Source organism: Cyanistes caeruleus, chromosome 2 (genome assembly GCF_971803275.1).
Source record: "Cyanistes caeruleus chromosome 2, bCyaCae1.hap1.1, whole genome shotgun sequence".
Lineage (NCBI taxonomy): Eukaryota > Metazoa > Chordata > Aves > Passeriformes > Paridae > Cyanistes > Cyanistes caeruleus.
The window spans coordinates 54914158-54936123 of NC_141702.1; the positions used below are offsets into that span (position 1 = coordinate 54914158).

General features: G+C 35.6%; 1 protein-coding gene across 1 annotated transcript in view; it reads left to right on the plus strand.

Moving 5' to 3' along the window:
* The window catches only part of ENPP3 (ectonucleotide pyrophosphatase/phosphodiesterase 3), a 37650-nt gene that overhangs the window by 11688 nt on the left and 3996 nt on the right, over positions 1–21966 (plus strand). Inside the window, exons 6-22 of the mRNA XM_023924624.2 lie at positions 130–227; positions 2790–2869; positions 3430–3549; positions 4921–5030; positions 6318–6383; positions 7296–7368; positions 7836–7944; positions 8095–8223; positions 9629–9660; positions 12363–12490; positions 13401–13467; positions 14850–14937; positions 15501–15673; positions 15786–15840; positions 16584–16738; positions 20202–20337; positions 20844–20921. Of these exons, the coding sequence (XP_023780392.2) occupies positions 130–227; positions 2790–2869; positions 3430–3549; positions 4921–5030; positions 6318–6383; positions 7296–7368; positions 7836–7944; positions 8095–8223; positions 9629–9660; positions 12363–12490; positions 13401–13467; positions 14850–14937; positions 15501–15673; positions 15786–15840; positions 16584–16738; positions 20202–20337; positions 20844–20921 (1697 nt within the window). The remainder of the gene's footprint in view (positions 1–129; positions 228–2789; positions 2870–3429; positions 3550–4920; positions 5031–6317; positions 6384–7295; positions 7369–7835; positions 7945–8094; positions 8224–9628; positions 9661–12362; positions 12491–13400; positions 13468–14849; positions 14938–15500; positions 15674–15785; positions 15841–16583; positions 16739–20201; positions 20338–20843; positions 20922–21966) is intronic.

Genomic DNA, 21966 nt, shown 5'->3' on the forward strand with positions numbered 1-21966 from the left:
TTATAAAAGCTGAATTTATATTGTTAAAAATCTTAATAATATTTATTAATATTATTATTATAATATAAGATTTATTTATTAATAATTGTTCAAACTTCTTTATGATGATAAACTTATATTTTCTTGTAGATTTACTCTCCCACCGCTTATTCTTTTTTCAATGGATGGTTTTAGAGCAGAATATTTGGAAACTTGGAGTTCTTTGCTGCCAAATATTAATAAACTCAGTAAGTTACCAAATGTGCTTTGACTGCTTTTTTTAAAAGTCTGTATGTAACCTCTCTAGTCCCTTTTGCTAGTGTCATGCATATGTGTTGCTCAGCAATAAAAAAAAAATCACAAATCAGGTCTCTCTCATCAGTTATATTTTCATCCTTATATGTTCTGCATTACTTCTTGAATTTTGCGCAGAAAACATTACTATTTTTTTTCAATGAAGCCTCTAATATTGATCAGCAGCTATTTATTAAATACACAGTTTGAAATATACATTAAAAAACAGTTTATAGCTGAGAAAAAGTTCCAGATAAGGATTTCTTGCACTCTTAGTACTGCATTAAAAAATAGCTAAATCGCTGATAAGGAGTTGAGCATTAAAGTATAAAGTAAAATACATTGAGTTATCGGAAAATTTTTCTTTTTTTTCAAGTCAGAGATTTTAAGATGTTAGTATGTTGATATTATTGCAGTAAGGCTCTAGTAACCGTTTTCCAGTATTTCTGTATATTGTGAGGAAGAGTTAGTTGAAGATCTTTTGCTTGTGCTTTAAAGTGCTTTAAAGTGCTCTAAAAAGTGAGACCATTAGTGCACATTTGGTTAAAATTCTTGAATATTTTAGAACTCAGATCTCCAGACACTCCGTCCCTGGACAAAATGTCTCCACATTTAGTAATTTCTTCTCATCAGCAATAGTCTAAATCAACAGTATTTGTATCAGTCCTAAGAATATTACATTATGTTTCTATTGTGATCATTTGAAAATTTCACCTGTATGCTATGAAGTACTACATTTTACTGAATAGTTAACAATCTTGTTCGTGAATAATGAGAGTATCCGGAAACCTGAACTTATGTGAAAACTAATGAACTAATGTGCAAACCTGACTTCTCAGGCTAATTGTTTATTCTCTGATGTCATTCTGACTGGAAGGAACTTGAATCAGTGAAGGAGTCATGAATGCTAAAGTCAGTAGTCAGTTCCAGTATTTTGAAACAAGGCGAAAAGGGAATGCCAAACTGGCAAAGTGAACAAATACCATCCTATGTCTATGTTTCCAAGAAATGCTTTGAAACAAGAACCGATCTAGTTCAGCATTGCTCATATTTGTGGTCAATTTGAGCAATTGTTAATGCTCATTCATGCTTATATTTCTCAGAAATCTACAGGAAAGGGAAATTTCTGTCTTTGCAAAAGAAAAAATGTAATGTTGATTTGTAGCATAAAATCTTTCCTTTCTATTAATTCCTTTAACCTAGAACTTTCAGTAAAGGTAATCAAGCCTTTAAGAATATGTACACAATGAATATGTACACTATGAATATGGATCATTTATTGTGCAAGAGAAATCCACAGAAAATTTTGCCAATTTTCTCCTATCTTTCAATTTTTCAATTATTCTTCCATTTCAAACACTTTTAAACCTTTTTGGTGTTTTTTCTGTATCACATTGGAACAGTTGACGTATTTCTCTCTTTCATTTTTTCAATTGCTTAGTTAAAATCGGCTTCTGTTCTTTGACTGAAATACACTACATCAGTGAATGGAGTGTGTTTGAGCATGAATGAAATAATCATCTTAATACAGAACTTTGTCCATGTCAGTTAGATGTAAAAACATCTTTAAGACATCTTCCAGTCTTCACATATTTGTTTTGTGGGTAAATAAATTGAATGTTACAGTGGTTTTAGACATTACAAATGTTTGTGTGCCGAGTCCTTTTGATAAATGAAAAATCACGCAATGTTTGGAGATACAGGTAGGACACCTGGGGTGGGATTCACTCCAGGGCAGAGCACCTGCATTTAGACATATTCTTGGAGATATCTGCATGTGAGATGATTATATGCTCATTGAAGTCAGTGCCTTTATGTTTAATATAGTCTGCACAGCACAGTGCAAGAGCCTAGAGAACAAGTCAGCTCAATCAACAGACAGAGGGTGCCACAGGACAAATCGTTGCTCTAATCTGTGTTTTTGGTATACTTCAGAGTGCCAAGGCCTTCAGCAGCTGTGTCAGGAGAACACAGATCTCAAAGTGATTTGCATCAAAACTGCCAGCTTCCATGCAGATGTCCCAGACATCAGAGGGTTTCTCAAACGGCACCCGGCTCCAGCGCTTAAGCAACTGAGTCCTTCCCTGGTTGTCACCCATCAGCTTTGCAGGACATCTTGTTTGTTCTGACCTCAGGTTTCAGTCTCATTGCATAAACGTGCATAGCAAGGCCATTTCAGATCTCAGAAGTATCTGAGAAAATTATTTGGATTGGCAGACAGGATGGAGGAGGAACATCTGTAGGCCAGACAGGATCATTAAAGATTTCTCAAAGAACCTTAGGCCTCTAGGTTTTAGGCAGTTTATTTAGGCATCCAGGTCCACTGACTGCAATGGGACAGTAGGCTTAGCTCACAAGGAGACACCTGGACTGGATGAGTCTTGTTTTGGAGTGACATTTCTCCATCTAAAATCACAGCAACTGATGGTGGTGATTTTTGTTTGTTTTTAGGACTGTTACTTTTCAATTATAAAGAAATATTAGAAAATGTATATTAATACCCTGATCTGTTGCAGAAACATGCGGCACACATTCAAAATACATGAGAGCTGCTTACCCCACAAAAACCTTCCCAAACCACTACACTATTGTCACAGTAAGTGAGAATTTTTGTTTTTCCTTTTCATTATCTGGATAACACAGAAAGGATTTTGTGGTGCTTGTCTTTTTGTGGGACATGGGAACTCATGCTTTAGATATAAGAGAGAGATAGAGATGCTGAGATGGTACATACAGGCGTGATCTGTGTGTACATGTGATACATGTTGTGTTATCTGTCCCTGGCCTGTGAGCCTGTTATTCCTGATCCTTGTCAGTTTAATTGGATACGGGTGAGCATGGGTGAGGACACAGCCTTTTGATGATAGCGTTTGTTAGGGTGGGTTTGGCAGCTGACATGCAGCCACATGACATACAGGGTACTTAATCTATAGCACATCAGGTTTTAATTGGGTTGGCAAGGAAATATTGGGCTGGAAAGGAAAAGGGAATTTGATGGGCACGCTGAATTTGTTGGCAGGAAGATGATCTGTGTGAATTGAGAAAGCATTTCTAAGATAAAACAGTTATTTAAAAATTGCACACTGTGCATTGAAACATTAGGGTCCATTTGATTTCAGGACTAAGCATTTAATTTTGTTTATTCTCATTTTACAGGGATTGTATCCAGAGTCTCACGGTATCATTGATAACAACATGTATGATGTAAACTTGAATGCGCATTTCTCACTTTCAGGGGAGCAAAAATTCAAACCTGAATGGTGGAAAGGGCAACCAGTAGGTTTGTTTGTCATATGCTATTTAAGTCCAGAGTGCTTTGTGTCATACATAAAACAAAACAAAAAGGGAATAAAATTAAAAATGGTCTGATATATTTGCAGAAAGTACTAGATAACATGTAGGCTTCATATTATAGTCTGCCTGCAAAATAGTTTGCTTGTTATGAAAGTAAAAGGTCTCTTCAAATGTTAATTTTCACTTAATATCAGCTAATAAAAAAAGACTGAAATATTTCATCTAGTCCTGGACAGGATTTCTTGCCACAGGGAGCCACAGTAAATCATCAGTATGGTATGGTTTTGGGGTACTTTTTTTGCTTGTCTTTTGATGACTTGCTACAAAATGAAACTGGTTTCCAAATTACATCTATTTACATATATCTATTTGCAAATGTCCAGGCATTTAAAAGTAAGGAAGGGAGCTTAATTTCTGAAAAAAAAAAAAAGTCAATTCTATATAACATATAGCACATTTCATAACAACTCCAAATTGTACCTATGGTTATGATTAATATTTATTTCCTAGAAAAATTAAGCTCTAATAATGGTACTGAAATAACCCTCAAATATATGCAATATGTAGTATACCTACTTAATATACCTTTATATATGTGTGTCTGTAATAATGTTTATAATATACTCAAGTACCCAGATTTTGGTGCTGTTTCTTTTTTCCTGAAGGAATCCGTCAGGTTTGTAACACAACCACAACTTTTAGGATTAATAGAAGTATGCCCTTTTATAATAAAATCATATAATTAGAACCTATATCTGAGGTAGAAATAGATACAAAACAAAATGAAACTAATGGAATAGAATATTTCAGTTGGAATAGACTTACAGTTATCACCTAGCCCAGCTGCCTGACCAGCTCAGGACTGGCCAATCATTAGATCACATTTTTAAGCGTGTTGTCCAAACGCCTCATAAGCACTGACAGGCATAGGGTAGCAACAACCTCTTTAGGAAGCCTGTTCCAATGTTTGACACTGGATGTGTAATAAAATGTTTCCTAATTTCAAGTCTGAGTATCCCTAAGGAGCTTCTTCCATCTTTTTGATCCTGGTGGACTTTGCCACTGGAAAAAGGATCACTGCCCGTTGCCATTTATGGAAATACCTATAAATGTTTTTTTTCTGTGCTGAGACTATCCAAGAAATGACAACACCAAGGTTTCCATGCTACTAATTTTCTTCAGAATGTGCATATAGAAAACAAAACTTCAGATCAGATATGGTCATTAGGTAACTGTGATGTGTGAAAAGAGAAGGAAAAAAATATGTTTGCAGCACAGATTTCTACTTTTGTGAAGTCACTGAAGTCCTCCAGTGGTGACAAAAAAATCATTTGTTTGTATCTTTACCCGAAGGTCTGGCTGACAGCAATGCACCAAAATCTGAAAGCAGGCACCTTCTTTTGGCCAGGCTCTGATGTTCCAATTGAGGGAAAGTACCCTACCTTGTACACCATATACAACGGGTAAGATTTGATAGGGCTTGTAGTAAATTCCTGCAGTTTACTCCAAAAATCCAGACTGCTATTTGACAGCTGAAAGAAATGAAATACAAGATTTTTAAACAAGTCTGACAGATAAGTGCCATGTGACATTGTCCCGTTTATGTCATGGAATCACTAAAAATACTTGAAGTTTTCAAAACCTTTCATAATATCAATAGATATTATATAGCACTTTATATATTAAAATCTATTTTATAATAGGTTATATAGCATTTTAAAAATACTTGTGCTTGAGAATAAATTTACAGATAACCTATACCCTAAGACAACAAACACAAACTAGGAAGCTATGGCAAGAGGTTATGGGAGACAAAATTTACTGAGAAGAGGCTGCTGGATAGGGAAGCTACTGAAGGAAGAGGGGCTCTAAATCTCCTCTGCTCTTGCTTGCATGTTTGATATTGTGCACACAGCTGTTTGAATCATAGTTCTTGTATGTTTTTTCTAAGTAATTCAAAGGTTACATGTGTGAAGTACCAATTGCCTTCATAGTTTTTGTGGCATTATTTTTGTTGTGGTTTTTTTGTTTGTTTGTTTGTGTTTCTTGCAGTTTGTTTCTTTCTTTTGCTAAGCAAGGCATTGATATTAGCAAATTATTTCTAAATTTTTGATGAGTTTGATGAGTATGAGGATTCTTCACATTTAGAAAGATAATCTAAAGCAAGCATAGAACCATAATTCTCTATAAATAACAGACTTAGCAGTGATGTGTAGGCTTGGTACTCAGAAAACACCTGAGAACTGTAAGTAACTAGCATACAGCTTGTGCATGACTTTGAGGGAAAGCAGAGCTATTTAATGGATGAATTCTTTCATAGGAAACAAAGCATGACCTCACAAATACTTTGATGGTATTATTACTTACTTTTAAAATATGGAAGTCCAAAGCTTATACATGTTGGAAAGAATAAAAATTATTCTAACTTGCATTTCAGGTTTATTTCCTGTACTTAAAATAACTTTCTTTTCATGTATTTTTGAATATATGAGTAGTCCCACCAGCACAGGTTTGTGTTTGCAAAGTCAGGTTCTGTCTAACTTACCACTTAAAGTGACTTATATTCAGTTAAAAATAAGAGTAATAAAATTAGTTGCTATACCTTGTGAAAATGCATAATTCTTAGTTCCACATCTGTGACTTTAATATATGACTAGAGTATGGACACTTTCTCTGTATCTAGGAAATAGAGCTGCTAGTCAGAAATTCTTGTTAACATCACATCTTCTTTTATTTTTTTTTCTTTTCAGTTCGTTTCCGTACGAAGAGAGGATTTCAGGAATACTGAAATGGCTTGATAATGCCCAGGCTGAGAGGTAACACTTTGTAATATCTACCCACTTTGTGAGACTGTAGCATACAAAGGTTTTAATGCCTAGCAACTAGAATTTCTGCTGGTGTTTGTGAAACATGAATCTTCCTCACAATTTCAAATGATTATTTGCTGAATTTAAGCCTGTTCTCTGTCTTATCATAATTATGATAAGACTGTAGGTCTTTAAAAAAAGTGAGATTTTTTTAAAAGATTAAAAAGTGAACATGTATCTGAACAGGATGTACTGTTGTATGAGTTTTATTTGATTGTTGTGACTTTTTTCTTGGTGTGTGGCCTGTAGGAAGCATTGAATATACAGTTTCTAGTCTAAGTATATGGATGAAAGATTTTAAATGATGGCTATTGCACAAGAAAGGTTAAACACATGAAAGTAATTGCAATAAGTAATTCAGGATGAAAAGTAAATGTCAGTGCTGATTGTGGTGTTAACTTTGTGATGTGTAAAGAAATTAAATATTTTATATGAAAATTTGTTAATAAAGTCCTAATGCATTTGCAGTTAGGAGATGTTCTCCAGAGTCTCTTACTACTTAGTCAGGAAGAGGCCTTTTGGATGGTAATTCCATTTACATCTCAAAAAGGATTGTTTGCTCTGGTGTCTGAGATTTTGAATTTTTCCAGAGTGATTTATGGTTACCTGTTAAAGACACCGGATATTGTTTCTGAAATTGTAACTTCAAAGAGCCCATGTTGATTAATTACAAAACTCAGAGGAAGTTGAATCATTATATTTGCTGTATGGACTGCTATCAAGGTTTAAAGAGGTTATTTATACTTCCTTTTAAAATGCCATTTAATATTTTTTTTTGTCTTTTTTTCTAATCAAAGTGATGATTTAGATGCTACCTCTAAATTCTCATAATGTTCCATTCTTATTTATTTCTAACTCAAGGCCTGATATATACACTTTATATATTGAGGAACCAGATTCTTCTGGACATTCATTTGGACCAGTTAGTGCTGGTGTAAGTAGTTTCTATATTTTTCTTATACTTAATTGCACTAAAAATGTTGTTGTATTATGAACTTAACCAGTTTATAGACGTGAAAATGACAGTAGATGAAAAATTGCCATTGACTGTTTTATGACTTTTTGTTAAGAACTTTTGCTTGTGGTTGAGTCTATTGTCATGATTCCCGCACTGTGTGTGAATCAAAAGAACCATAAACCAAACAGACTTGCAGAAAATAATTTGATATCATACTATGAGAAAAAATATTAATATTTATATTTAGACTGAACTTTCATTATATTACTATGTGATATTTAGAAGCATGTGGCCTGGAAACTCCTCAGAGCTGTCTTTTATTTATTCCTACACTGTACTTCAATGTTTGTTAATTTGTAACCTAAAAGTAATACATTTTTATTTGCATGAAGGCAAAAGGTTCAACTTTTAATGATGTTAGATTTAACTGGTTTGTCTTACAGGTAATCAAAGCCTTACAAGCAGCAGATCAAGCACTGGGCATGCTCATGGATGGACTTAAGCAAAGAAACTTGCACAAGTGTGTAAACCTCATTGTTTTAGCTGATCATGGTAATGTATATACTTATTTTTTTCAATTTAATTTTGCCAAGTCACTGTTTTGTTCCTCTGTGAAATATGTGGGTTTAGAAGTGTTAATCCATTTTATAAATCACTTTATCTTGCCATATGAAAAAGAACTGTTTCTATGTTGCCCTTCAGGGATGGAGAAGACCTACTGCGAACAGTTTGAATACATGACTAATTACTTCAAAAAGGTGGATTTCTACTTATATGCTGGGCCTGCAGCTCGCATTCGAGCACAGAATGTTCCAAAGGACTATTTCACCTGTAAGTGTGGACCAACCCTGGGATTAAGCAATAACATAGCAATAAACAAACAAACAAACAAATAAATAAATAAATAAACAAACAAACTTTAAGAAAAGGAAATGGATAATCAGTAGTAATCAGCAGTATGAGCAGTTTTCCGCTTCCCTTAACTTGGCTTCAGCATCCATGGAGGTTGTTTGGGGTATTTTTTTTCAAGAATGACCACTTTAGATGAAACTGAAGGTTCAAAAAAATATTGCAGACCCTAATTTGTATTTTCTTACAAGAAAAAAAGAAAGATGAAGTAAAGGTAGCATTTTTTTTTTTTTAACTGGAATTCAAGTCTTTCATAAATGCATTGCACTTCACAGATTTCTTGTGCAACACTGGCAGAGTCAGTCTTTTTGAAGCAATGAATATTTTTGTGTGTACAAAGTTACAGAATCTGAACCTTAGCACAGTGGAATCTAAGCCTCGGTTAAGCCCTTTAGGTAGTATCTCAAAAGAACAGAAAATTGAAAGCATGTGAGCTAACTCTGACTTAAAGTAGATACTATGCTACCAGACTGGAAAAAAATAATCTCAGAACCTTCTGTATCAGGAAAAAGAATCGAGATTAAATCAAGGAAATGCTCTATGTATTGACTTCAAAGAATTTTTAAAGTATTGTAAAAGGCATAGGTATTGCAGGTCACAAATAAGAGCTGGGATCCCATTGAACTTTTTATTCATATTTTCTAATTGTACTTTTACTTGAAGGAGCAACATTTATATGACATAAAGCAGACTTTCATTGATTTAAGTCAGACAAAAGCAGAGTAATGAGCTGAGGAAAGAATACTCATGGTTTTTCTGTGTCTCAATAAAATTGTTGACTCATTTCCTCTAATAGTCTTAGATTTTCTGTAGGAATTTTTCTTCCATGAAGTGCTCAGATTCGCTTTTTAGAAAGTTAATGTCAAATGGTTAAATCACTCTTTCAAAGTGTGCAAGGTGAAAATACCAAGATAGACTGAAATTTCTGTTGTGACTGTTGCAGGAAGCAAAATACGAAACAACAGCTCCAGGTCCTGTTCAATGTAAAAAAGGTTGTACTTCAAACAGGGGGTAGATAAGAGAAAAAACCTCAGGTCTGATGATCTGTCAGCTGTAGGTGTAGGCAGTCATCACCATGGCAGTTTTCTATGGTCTGTCCTGATCTATCCAAAGTTGTAGTGTTCTAGTTACTTCCACAGGCACACTCACAGGCACTGACCATTGGAAACATAACATTCCTACCTGTGGAAGGCTATCATTGCCACAGGCTTCACAAGCTAATAAGGAAAATCAGCTTTATAGACAAAAAGCATGTTTGAGTTTTTCTCATGAGGCTTTGTCCTTTAGCCATTCTAATGCACATTAATTCATCTTTTCTTTTTAACAGTTGACTCAGAAGGAATCGTTAAAAACCTCACAGTGAGTAAATATTCTCATAACTTTTACTCATAGCTACTCCTGATAGGAATCTGAAGAAAAAAAACAAGTTTGTAAAAAAAATTAGACTATGATGACAGTTTAAATAGTGTTCTGACTCCAATGTACCATGGGAGGCAGTTCTGGAACTTGTCCAAAGATGATGGACAAAGGTTTGCCATAGGGGATCTCTGTTCAGAGAAAATTTTTCTGTACTTCATTTTGAAAGCGAAGTGGCTGACTTCAGGGGCAGAAACTAGGGTATATCTTCATAATAGAAGAGAATACAGCAGAGAGACTCTTTAGACAATAGGCATCTGCTAGCACTGGAACACAAGTGGTGCACTCAGGCTAGGCTAAAGTAACTCTTCCACACAACAGATAAGGACATTGTAGAGCACATTGCCATGAAGTGTTGTAGAGACTGGAAATATAAGTAGGAGGGGAGGATTTTAGACACATTAATGCAGGACAGGCCTGTAAGGGCTTTTAGACCTGATCCACAAGGAACATCTGACTTAAAAAGCCTCTGAAGCCTAGAAGAAGCTAAGCAGGTATTAGAAAGAAACTTCATTCAATACCAGGCTTGTTTTTACACACTTTCTCTAAGTGTCTGATTCTGGAAATTTTAGGGATCTGATTTGAAACAGACTATGAGGCAAGATGGGCACTGTCTTAGGGTCTTTTGACATATCACAGAAATAGTTGCAGTGCTTTTATGTATGCACCACGACAGGGCCCCGTACTGGTGACTCAGCTTGGAATTGAGCCTTGCTGAATGGATGGAGCACTTGAGGGCAGGTCCAAGTTTGCCTGTGTCTCCCATGTGGGGTACACTTTGACACCTGGGTTCTGAAGGATACAAACAAAGAACTACAGAACAGAGTGAAAACCAAAGGAAAACGAACTTATTTCTTTTACTGAAAGGTGATGAGACAGTGCATGGTTCTTTCCTTATACTTTATTAGACAGTAATTCACACCCCCCCCCCCCTTTTTTTTTTTTGGTAGTGTTCCAGATATACATTAATACATGTGGGATGAATGTGCTGGACAAACTAAAAAACTTGTAGGGCAGTTGTCTTTTTTGTGTTTCTTTCCTTTTACAATTTTCAGTGTTTGAAACATTTAAACTGCTTGCTCTCAGTGTGCTGTCAGCAGTTCCTATTCTTTTCTTAATTGCCAGCTTGTTTTCTATTCTGTGGCTTGTCCTGGGCTAAGCAGTGGACAGGTGTTGTGGTACATTTAGAAAAAATGCTCTCAGTTTGTAAAAATCCTGGGCTCCCAAGTGGATAGGTTTCTGATAAATCGCCACTAGAGGCCTCCCTGTGATCTGCTGGACATGCAGGAGTAGGATCAATGGCTTCAAATAGCTGAAATAGCTTTCTCAGTACTACCCCTACCTCACTGTATGATGTGGAGTCTGTCGCATCAAAATCATTGGTATGAGGGGAATATTACCATTTGCATGAAGTTCTCAACCTCAGCTGAAACTGCTACTGCTAATAGTCACAGAGATGTGGGATCCTGTGCCTTAAGGTATCAGCCTGGTATGTCCTCTTTCCTTTTCTCTTCATAATTGGTTGGTCTATTTTTCCCTGTCAGGTTATTAGAATGAGGGGTTTTTGCAGAGAAGGGAGTTGTGTGTTGTCTATTAATTTCTAATGAATAGACATAAGTCATATGCTGCTTTCCTCTATTTTTCCTTTTAATTAGACCTCTTCTTCCAGGCTAGCAAACACATTGAATCCTTATTTTTCATGTTCCTGGATTCCTCTGTTCTTCTTTGATGACTACTGAGGCACTGTCTCTGTCATGTCACATGTTCAATCTGTATCCTCTGAAGAGCATACAACTCTAGTAATTAGAAGTGAAGATGTCAGACCAGAATCCAAGCATGGTGTGGTAAAACAGTAAACAGTAAAACACTTCTGTGGCCTACCCAGCTTCCTAGCAGCTCTTTCCTTTGCATTTTAGATATTCTGGGTTATCCCAGTGCTGGATTCCTGATCAGGAACAACACTTCTGAAACTTTGCCACGATGATTGCAGCCAGCTGGAATGGCTTCTAATGGCCATATATAGTTGAGTTTTTGCAGTGTCATGTGGTTTTCATTACGCTCACAATTCCAAGCTCTTCCATGGCACGCCTGTTAATGCAGCAGTTATATGAACACATTAAATGTGGGTGTAAAAGCTAAGATCTTTAGCTAACAGCTGAGCAATGGGCATTCAGATTTTCAGGCTTGCAGCTAAAACCCTAGACTGTGCTATATTGTGCATACTTGGCTTGCTTTGTTATTTATCGAATGGTAAAGTGACAGAAGGTGGCACAAATAAACTGCCAGGGAACTTTCTCTTGTGAGTGTAATCTTACCAACTAGATGTCAATGACATTATAGAAATATAGACTAAACAGTTCTACTGAGTGTCTTTAAGTCTCAGATATACTTTTACCACAGTATTTGTGGACTTGATATACAAATTGTATGCAGTCTATTTTCAAAGAGCTCCAAAAAAGTGTCACTTTTCCTTGCATTGCTTCTGGGGCCAAAAATGACATCTGCAGGTCATCCAAGAAGCTATCTGGGAATGATGGGCTTTGTGCTTGCGTTCCTATCACTAAGATATTTGTGATAATTTTGAATGATGGCCGGTTTTTTGAAACGGAGTGAAATTCGTGACTGGACTCTTTCCTCTTGTGCAGTGCAGAAAATCCCCTCAGCACTTCAAGCCCTACCTGACCCCTGACTTGCCCAAACGATTCCATTATGCTAACAACATTCGTATTGACAAAGTTCATCTTTTGGTGGATCGACAGTGGCTGGTAGCGAGGTAACATAATTTGCATGATTGTTATGCTGGTTTTTTCATCTCACTCTCATTCCTTTAATTTCCTTCACAGATGCTTCATTTCCTGTTTTGCTTTAGACTTGTTACATTTCTATGTTTGTTACAGTTGGAATCATTCTATGCGTAAAAAGGAAACATGTTTTTTGGTGTAACCAAATAATTGTCCAGGACATACAAAAAGAAATGTGCACTGAAAAAAAATCTTAAAATCACCCTATTTAAACTGTGTTCAAATGTTCTTGGGCCTCTGAAAACAGGATACCTACACTTGACAACTGTGGATTGAATTGGTCTGGGGTGACTATCTCTTTGTTTTTCCATGTGTTGTAGCAATGGGTAGATAGAAATAAGTGTTAGTCTGTATGTCAGAATATTCTGTTGATCTGTTAATTCTATAACTCATCCCCACATTATCCACATCTCTTCACCCTTCAGAATCCATTATGAAAATGCACTGTCTTGTAAGGCAAAATCCCTTGCAGTCTTGTTTATATTATTCCATGGAGGCTAACAGCAGAGTTCTACCATTGTAAGCTTTCTGTTAAAATGCCAAAGAAATAACTCAGAATTCTTCCAAAACAGCTTACACTTGCTCTGCAGCCTGTAGCCAGGTAGAGCCCTCAGTTCAAAAATAGCCATTTTTTCCATTTGATTTGTAAATATTGTTTCACTGTACATTCATAGACAGCTAGGATAATTTAGTACTGTCCACAGCAATTTCTGTTAAGGGAGAAAGAGGTCTTTGAAAGAATGAACACTATGATGAACCATAAATACTGCAATATGATGGCAGAGTCAGTTCTCAAGGATTGATCAAGTCTGTGAGCCACAATGACTAAGTGCTTCTTTTTGTGTCATTTTTTACTTACACTCTGTGATGGTTTCTCTTTAGCTCTAAAAGTTTCAGTTCTTGTGGTGGAGGTGACCATGGCTATAACAATGAATTTAAAAGTATGGAGGTAAGATGATTTCTATTTTATTCTATTTTTGCACTTTCTTACATACAAAATTATGTTGTGTCAGGTAAATCACTGGAATACAGAACAATGATAATTTTTACAGTGTGCATTTTCTTTTCTGGCCACAAGACATATAAACTGTTAATACAATACTAGGTACAAATATTTGTATTGTCTTTCATGGATGTGTGCAAGGCCTGTTTCTTTGGGGTCCTGTAGTAAAAACAGTCTGGACTTACCTGCTTGGAGACTGGTAGACTACAGTAAACCAGGTGCATCATGTTTAGCTACAGGATACTGAATTCTTTTGTTCTTTCATTCTTCCATGTAGACAATGACTGAAGAATCTCCATAGGCTCTAGGAGTTCATCTGAGCATCTGAATGCTCAGATAAACTAAATCTCATTGTCTCTGCTTATCTTACAAGAATTAATCATAACACTAGAACAAAAAAAGTAATTAGCTATATTATATGCTATTATAGCCTGGGTTGCAGTTTCATCTCATTTTCACTTCTGGTTATAGTGAAAATATTTTGAGGTCTTGAGCTTTTGGTTTTTCATGTACTTTCTGTGATGTGAATCTTTAACTAAGGTCAAGCATGCCACTCTAAGTCACATATTCTCAGCCTGAGAATCATATCATTCCAGATCTTTACAACTGTGTTAAAACCAAATGTCAGTGATCAGAATTATGCTGAATGCTTGAATGGAAAGAAAGGTAAATTCTGGTTACCATGGAAACCTTAATAAGAGATAACCTCACACAGGTGCCACAACTGATGCTTTTTTTTTTTTTTAAGAAAGGAGAGAAGTGTCATCTTTCTATAATAAATTTAAAATTATTTCTCTGTTATGGACACATATTATTATTTTAGAACAGATCATTGTCCTATTAGTCATGCTTCCTGTATCTCCTGGCATAAAGCAGTAAAAACTCCTGTGAGACTGTAGATAGTGTCAGTGTTCTGCCACAAGGCTTGCAGACTCCAGAAGGGCTGCCCAGCACTACTTTGTGCCATTGGTGGTACAGATGCAGGCCTCTGCTGAGCTTGGAATGGGCCTCTGCAGTTTCCTGCTCCTTGCTTTAACCATGGCCATAGGCTCTTAAGTGCCCCAAAGAATTCAGAGTGCAACAGATATTTAAAAAACACCCCAAAACCAAATAAGATTCAAATGTAGTTTAAAATATCCTGCTAAATGAATTTTTGCTTTGCATTTTTCTTCAAATTATGTGCAATGGCAGAAGTTTGCCTTTCTTAGCAGAACAATCCTGTATTTTTATCTTCTGTGACTGTGAAAATACTATATTTTGTTCCATTGTCCCAGTTTTCATAAAGTGCAACTGAATTGGTTTTGACTTTGGATTCCTTTACAATTCAGGCTATATTCTTAGCATATGGACCAAGCTTTAAAGAGAAAACAGAAGTGGATGCTTTTGAAAACATTGAGGTTTACAACCTTATGTGTGGTGAGTAGAAACAATCCAGTACTTTAGGTGACAAAGTTTTAGTATTTTCAAATACCAGTGTTGTAAGAGCTAAAAGGAATATAGCTAAAAATTGAATTCATTCAAAACCAAAACACTGAAGCCATACTCTTAGTCCTTCTTAACACTGCTAAGAAATTGACTTCCTGAAGTTGTTCTGCTTTGAAGATTTTTTTTTTGAGTCCAGAAGAATTTCCAGGGAAGAATCAGAGGGAACAACACCTGCCACGTGGGTTTGCTGTCAAACTGATGCCTGTGGAATTGTGGATAAGAATCGTTTAGAGAGTAACTGCTTTTGCTCATAACTTAGGATGTGCCATTACAGTCCTAGCAGTGTGCAATTAGGAAGCATGTGCTTCAGAAAATATGAACTACAACATCACATAAAAATGCAATAGGCTACTAGGTTTCACAATGTGATGCACTTGCAATAACGTTTATACTTTGCAATAAACCATCTAATCCTGTGAATATTATGACAATGTATAAAACTTAAATTAAAATACTGTTTAATAAACGTTTACAAATTTCAAACATTTCAACAGATTTGCTGCATATAGTACCAGCAGAAAACAATGGAACACATGGCAGCTTGAATCACCTCTTAAAGAAACCTTTCCACAATCCTTCACATCCAAAGGAAGTCTCGTCTCCCTCTTTATGTCCAGTTTCCAGTCTGACTCCTGAAGATGACCTGGGATGCAATTGCATGAAAAATGTAAATGGGGGTTTCTGTCATCTTTTAATCATTTTTGTCAAGTGTGTTCTGCTTTCTTTGTTTTTTTTCAGAACACTGGACTAATTTTGCATGGTTCTCTTATTTTTTACAGATGTCAGAACAAGAAGCACTACTAAATCAGAGGTTAAATCTCACCACAGAAGAAAGTAAGTAGCAAAAAATGGAAAGGACAACAGTGTTTTTAAATCTACACCTGGTTTATATTTTATGTCACTGGCTGCAGTGGGAATTTTTGCAATGTTAATTACAACTGAAAGTGAAGGAGGAAAATCAGATCAGAAGCCTATTTTTTTTTTCCTTCGCATTTCTTTAAAAATGGTAAAAGACTCTGTTATAGCAACATGTATTTATAGGAAGAGGGTCTGAACCCCTTAAAATTTGCAAAAAAAATCACAGATTTCAGTGATCTTGAAGAAAATCTGAGCACTGTCAGACTATGTGACACAACTCCTGTTTCTTACCCTCTATCCATAACTTTACCTTTCTCTGATCAAAAATTCCCATAGATACTTCTTTCTGCTCTTTTTTTCCTGAGGTTTCTGGAAATTTTGGGAAACATTGTAGTGCCTCCTAGTCAAATAAAATGTAAATTTCACTACATTGGCAAGATAAATTCAAAATATTTGCATTGGTATGAAATTTCAAAGAAACAAGTATTTTCAAATCCGATATATTATATTGACTTCTGTACATTAAACATAATACGAAAACTATTTTCTACATTTTTTACTCTACTCATAAGCCTAAAGAACCACATGACTAGGTTTATTGTTGGATCTGTTTGTATTTGCTAAAGTTTTAATTAATAATTTTTGTCTGCTCTCTTAACCCCTTGTGCCATCCAAAATGTTACAGAAGACTAAATCAATAATTATTATTTAAATTGTAGTAAAGAACGCAAACTTATCTCATTTGCCATATGGGAGACCCAGAGTTCTTCAGGAGAAAAATGTCTACTGCCTCCTTTTCCATCATCAGTATGTGAGTGGATACAGCTATGGTATCTGGATGCCACTGTGGACTGCATACACTGTGAAAAAGCCTGTAGGTTATCAAATATCTGTACTACTCTTAAATACAGGATCTAATGGATTAAAAATGTGGTCCATTCATCAGGAACCTTGTTTAATGGCTGGTGGATGTCATGTGACTAAGGCTCTTGTATCTGAAAAAGAAAAAGTGTCTTTGATATAATTCAAATTTCAACTATCTTAAATAGAGTTTTGAAAAGTGGGAATGACCATTTGTTAGGGACACAAAAGATATAGGAGAGTAGAGCTGCTGGTGAGCTGGTTCTATTAAGGCTGTTCTGTAAAAGGGATATGCTGTCAGGACAATTCTCCATCTTGCCTGCCAGTTCCTGTGGAAAAACAGGCTGTGATTTCCCAAATAAGAAGTTTTAAGATTTCCTATAAGTAACATGATCTTTTTCCTATTAAATACCCTTTGTGCAGTTCTACAAGACAGTTTGCACTAATGCATATTTCTGTATGTTCTTTGCTCTCTGTTGCATGATATAACTTCTGAAAAATGTAATTCTAGTTGAATGAACCTCTGGGCGTTCAAGAGTATGTGGACCCAGAATAAATTGTTTGAGTTTTCAGGGTCAGTAAACTAATGGACATTCATGGGCTTACTTCCCCTTATAATTTGACCCTTTTTCTAAGTTGTCTTGGGGAAATACTTTCTATGTTGACTCTTCTGTCTGAAGAGGACTGTTATTGATGTCTATGTGATTTCTTATTTCATCAGTACAGGTATGAGGAAATTATTTTAATCAAATGTATGCTGCTAAAATGATAGTATTTCATAAAGTGTCACTCCATACTGATTCTTCACTATCTTGGTTGAAGGATCATGAATCCAATCCCAAGAAGGCTAAAAGTCATTTAAACAAATGTCCATTTCAACAAGGACTGTTTACATTTCATATTTGAAGATCTGCCCTTAAACCTTGCTATCCAATGCATTACCCAAATGAAAACTAGTTAATTGTGGGCATATTTTTGTCTTCTTTTGCTTTAAAAATATAACTAAGTCCCACCAGAGATGCAATCTTTTTAATATTGAGCTTTAAAAAAGCTCAAAAACCCAAATAACTTTTCAGACATTTTCCTTTGTTGAAAAACAAATCCTCAGTTAGCAAAGAATCATAGAATCATAGAAGGTTAAGGGGTTGGAATCGACTTTAAAAATCATTTAATCTCAACCCACCCCTGCCATGGGCAGAGATACCTCCTACTAGACCAGTTGCTCAAGGCCTTACCCAACCTAGCTTTGAACACTGCCAGGGATGGGGCATCCACAACCTCCCTGGGCAACCTGTTCCAGTGTCTCACAACCCTCACATGAAAAAATTCCTTCCTAATATCTAACCTAAATTTCCCCTCTTTCAATTTGTACCCATTATTCCTTGTCTTATCATGACAGTTCTTGACAAAGGGTCCCTCTCTGGCTTTCCTGTAGGTCTCCTTCAGACACTGGCAGTGTATAAAGGAAGTTCTTGCTCAGCTTATCATCTAAATTAAGAGAAATGCATATTTTGCAGGAGTTTCTTTTAGCAGTTTATGTGACATTGTGGGAAGCAGTGAATGACTGAGACTGAAGTATTGGAGGATATAAGTGACAGCAGACTCTAATACAGTGATGTATGTTTTCTGTAGAAAGTGTAGGAAATAGTAAATTCCATCTGCAATAGTGTCAGAGACACAACAGTGAAAGACTCTGAGTGTAAGAGCTCACACACTGACTTACCTTGCACAGTGAGCTGACATTATGATTTTTTATTACATGTGCTAATCAAGAGAAATAGGCTTTGTAAATCATAACACCTGTGGAAGGACAGAAGGAGAGAGCCAACACCTTTGATTGTGAGATTTGGCTGCAATACTTGGGAATGACAGAAAGCTGCACTTTCTACTGAATTTTTATTGCACCCTGGGTTAATTATGTTTGAATGCAGCCTTTGCAGGGCTTTACACAAATTGTAAGATGGGATATAACTCATCATTATGTAGCTATAAAGAAGGGCTTAAATATTAAACTAGGCAATGCAGGCTGGGCTTTTGCTGGTTTTGTGTGCTTTGGAAGTTTTGAAACTGGATGAATAGCATACACTTGCAGATCATAAATAAAAGATTCAGCATTTTGGTTACTTAGTATTCTCAGGAGTAAGGAAAATTTAAGGTTGAAGGACATATGTTTTCTCAAGGTTTTATACTCACCTGCCAGGGAGGAGGGCACATTTTCTTGCAAAAAGACAAGCACTTCTGAAGGAGGCTGAATTTGACATAAGAGATCACAGCAGATGCTTAAATTCTGTTATGTAATGCAAATAACTCATGCTTCCTGACATTAATTACTGGCTCATCAAAAAGTAATAACCTGTATCAATAAGGACAGTCCATGATGTGATAGGCACAGCCAATTTTTAGTTTTAACTGCTTCCTTCAGGAGATATTATGATACTTTGACCTGCCATAGGAAGATCCAAATTGGTGATGAATTTTTTTTTTTCCCTGACATATGATCTGCTCAGGAGTCAAAGAAAGACTTTTGGTTTTTATATTTCATTCAATGTGGTATATATGTTTTCCATTAATATACAACCTGACCATAATATGACATCTACTTGAATTCTGATAAAAGTAACTAAAGAAATTAAATCAAGGAGTACAAAGAGGCATAAGGAGAATATTCCAGTTCTTTATTTTTGCTTGGTTTTAATTGATCAAAACAAGCAATGTACTGAAAATCAAATTAGATGTTCAGCTTCTGTTTACAAAGGTGTAATGAAAAATATATTCCAGTCTTACCAAAATGAAAAAAAGTTACATGTAAATGAGCATGAAAACAAAAGTTAAACATAAAAAAGTTTAACGCAAAAATGTTAAACACAAAAAACCACGTGTTATTGTAAAAATATGAAAAAATTTGTAGAAAAGGTTACAGAAAAAAAAAAAAGTGAAGGTTATAGAAAGAATTAAAGTCATCAGAATCACTTTTAGCCAGATCTTAGCATGTTAACATGTTTTGGTGAAGTTAGTAAAGGCAGTAAAATGTACTAAATTTACTGTGGATTTCTTGATCTGTAGCTCTTCAGCAGCACAGATTCTTATGGAGACTGCATTCTCAGATGTCAAGATGAGGTGATGGTGTCATTTTTATATACTAGCTGCTTTCCAGGAGGATGTGACATTGAGTTTGTGTTTCCAGAAATATGTAAAAGTGACGAATGAGTCAAATATGAGATCTGTTTTTGTCTAAGGTATAACCTTATTTTGCTGCTACAGTTTTACACGGTGCATACGGATTTCCCTGAATTACCTAAAAACAGAAGTAGAAGAAAAACACTACCCAGAAAACATTAGTGTCCATTACTTGCATTGACCTGATTCACTATGAAAATAGGGGAAGATTCAATCAAGTCCATTCTAGAAAGTTAAAACCATACAAAGCATTGGCTTAGCCACAGCCGTGGGTGTAAGATTTTTTTTCCTTTTCACAGGAAAACACATCTCCTCTTCCTCCCACTGTTTCAGACTGTCTGCGGCCTGATGTTAGAATCCCCGTTGCTTGGAGCCAAAATTGTTCTGACTACCCAGAAGAGCTGAACTTGACCCACAGTTTCCTCTATCCTCCCAGTGAGCATGGTTCTTTTTATAGAGAGACCTTAGAAAGTCTTAATCAGCTGGATGTGGGTTTATGTTTAAACATATACCCAAACACCAAAACAATCTTCTTTGGATTAGCATTATGGGCACAAAAAGGTTTCCAGTGTTCACAGACTGACCAAAAGCAGGGCAGCTGCTACTTGTATCTAAATATTTTTGGTTTAGAACATTCAAGGGTTTTTTTAAAAAATGGAACAACTTGAATGCGATGAAAACTGGTTGGAATGATGTAAAGGCTTGGAAGGAAAGGCTGTCCCTCTTCCTCTGCATAAATATCCATTTCCTATTTTCAAATTTGATAATTATTATTTATTGAGTAGATTTCTTGAACGAATTTGGAGGTATGTTTGCAGTAGAATCACACACTCATGCTCAAATGTAATTGATTTACACGTACCTACAATTTATAGTGACACATGAACCATTTGGTCTTTGTATAGTATTCCATTCACTTATATTTTGGTCTTTTTATATAGATTACAATTCATCTGATTTTGAACAGTATGATGCCTTACTCACCAGCAATATTGTTCCCATGTATAGAGCTTTCAAAGGTAGGTTGCAAAATTTTGATTAAATATGATTAATTTTCTATAATTATTGTTCTGGATTTGATAAAGCTATCACAAAAATTTGAAACATTAATGCATGGCCCGCTGTATATCTAGATGTTTTGAAAATATGCTTAAAACATTTTAAAAGTAGATATTTGAAATTTTGTAGCATAATTATATGGGTTTTCTTTTTTTTTTTTTCTTTGTATGGTCCCGTCTGATTTCTGCTTATCTCTGCTTACCTGTTTGCTTTTGAATTTGCTCTTCATCTCCTCTGTGCTGTCCAAATATGAAACCCTAGCTATGAAGCGGTCATAAAAATTTCCCTTGGGAAAATGCTTAAGGTGAATGAAAATGGCACTTTTTCTTTTTTGGAAATCTGAAGAGAAGACCTCAAGAATATTAATCTTGCAATACTACTTCTATAATAGATGTTTTTATTATGCAAGTGTGGTAAGCTCTTCCTATTCAGCCTGACTCACATTTGTTTGTAATCATTGATAAGAAATTTTCTATAACTGCTTATGATCCCATTTTACTCTTAGGCCGAGGCTTGTTTTCTTAGAAAATGCATAAAAAGAGGAATTATGTAAGGAAAAAGTTGGAAATGACCTGATTATGTGACTACCTTTCTAATACATTCAAACCTCATTTATTCATTCACTCATACAAAAAAAAACCAGGGATACAGAAGACTTAATTGTTTTTAATCTTCCGAGTAAATCACAGAGTGAAAAATCAAATTTTTCAAGGAAAACCGCAAGAATATTCTATATACCATAAACGATCAATAGGAGATGCCCTCAATGCCCCAAACCAGTCAGGTTTTTTTTGCCATGCCAGTTGGAAATATTTGAATAATCTCAGTAGTTTATATCCTACAAATTGTATTTTCTGGAATGACATCTGTGAAATAAGCCAGATTGTCTAGCAATGTTTGGTATGAGTTCTGTACAGTTAATCTAACACTCAGGTGGTGAGTATTCCTCTCACAAAACCATTTTGTCAGTCCCTATTGTTTGTCACACAGGCAGATCAGGTGGAA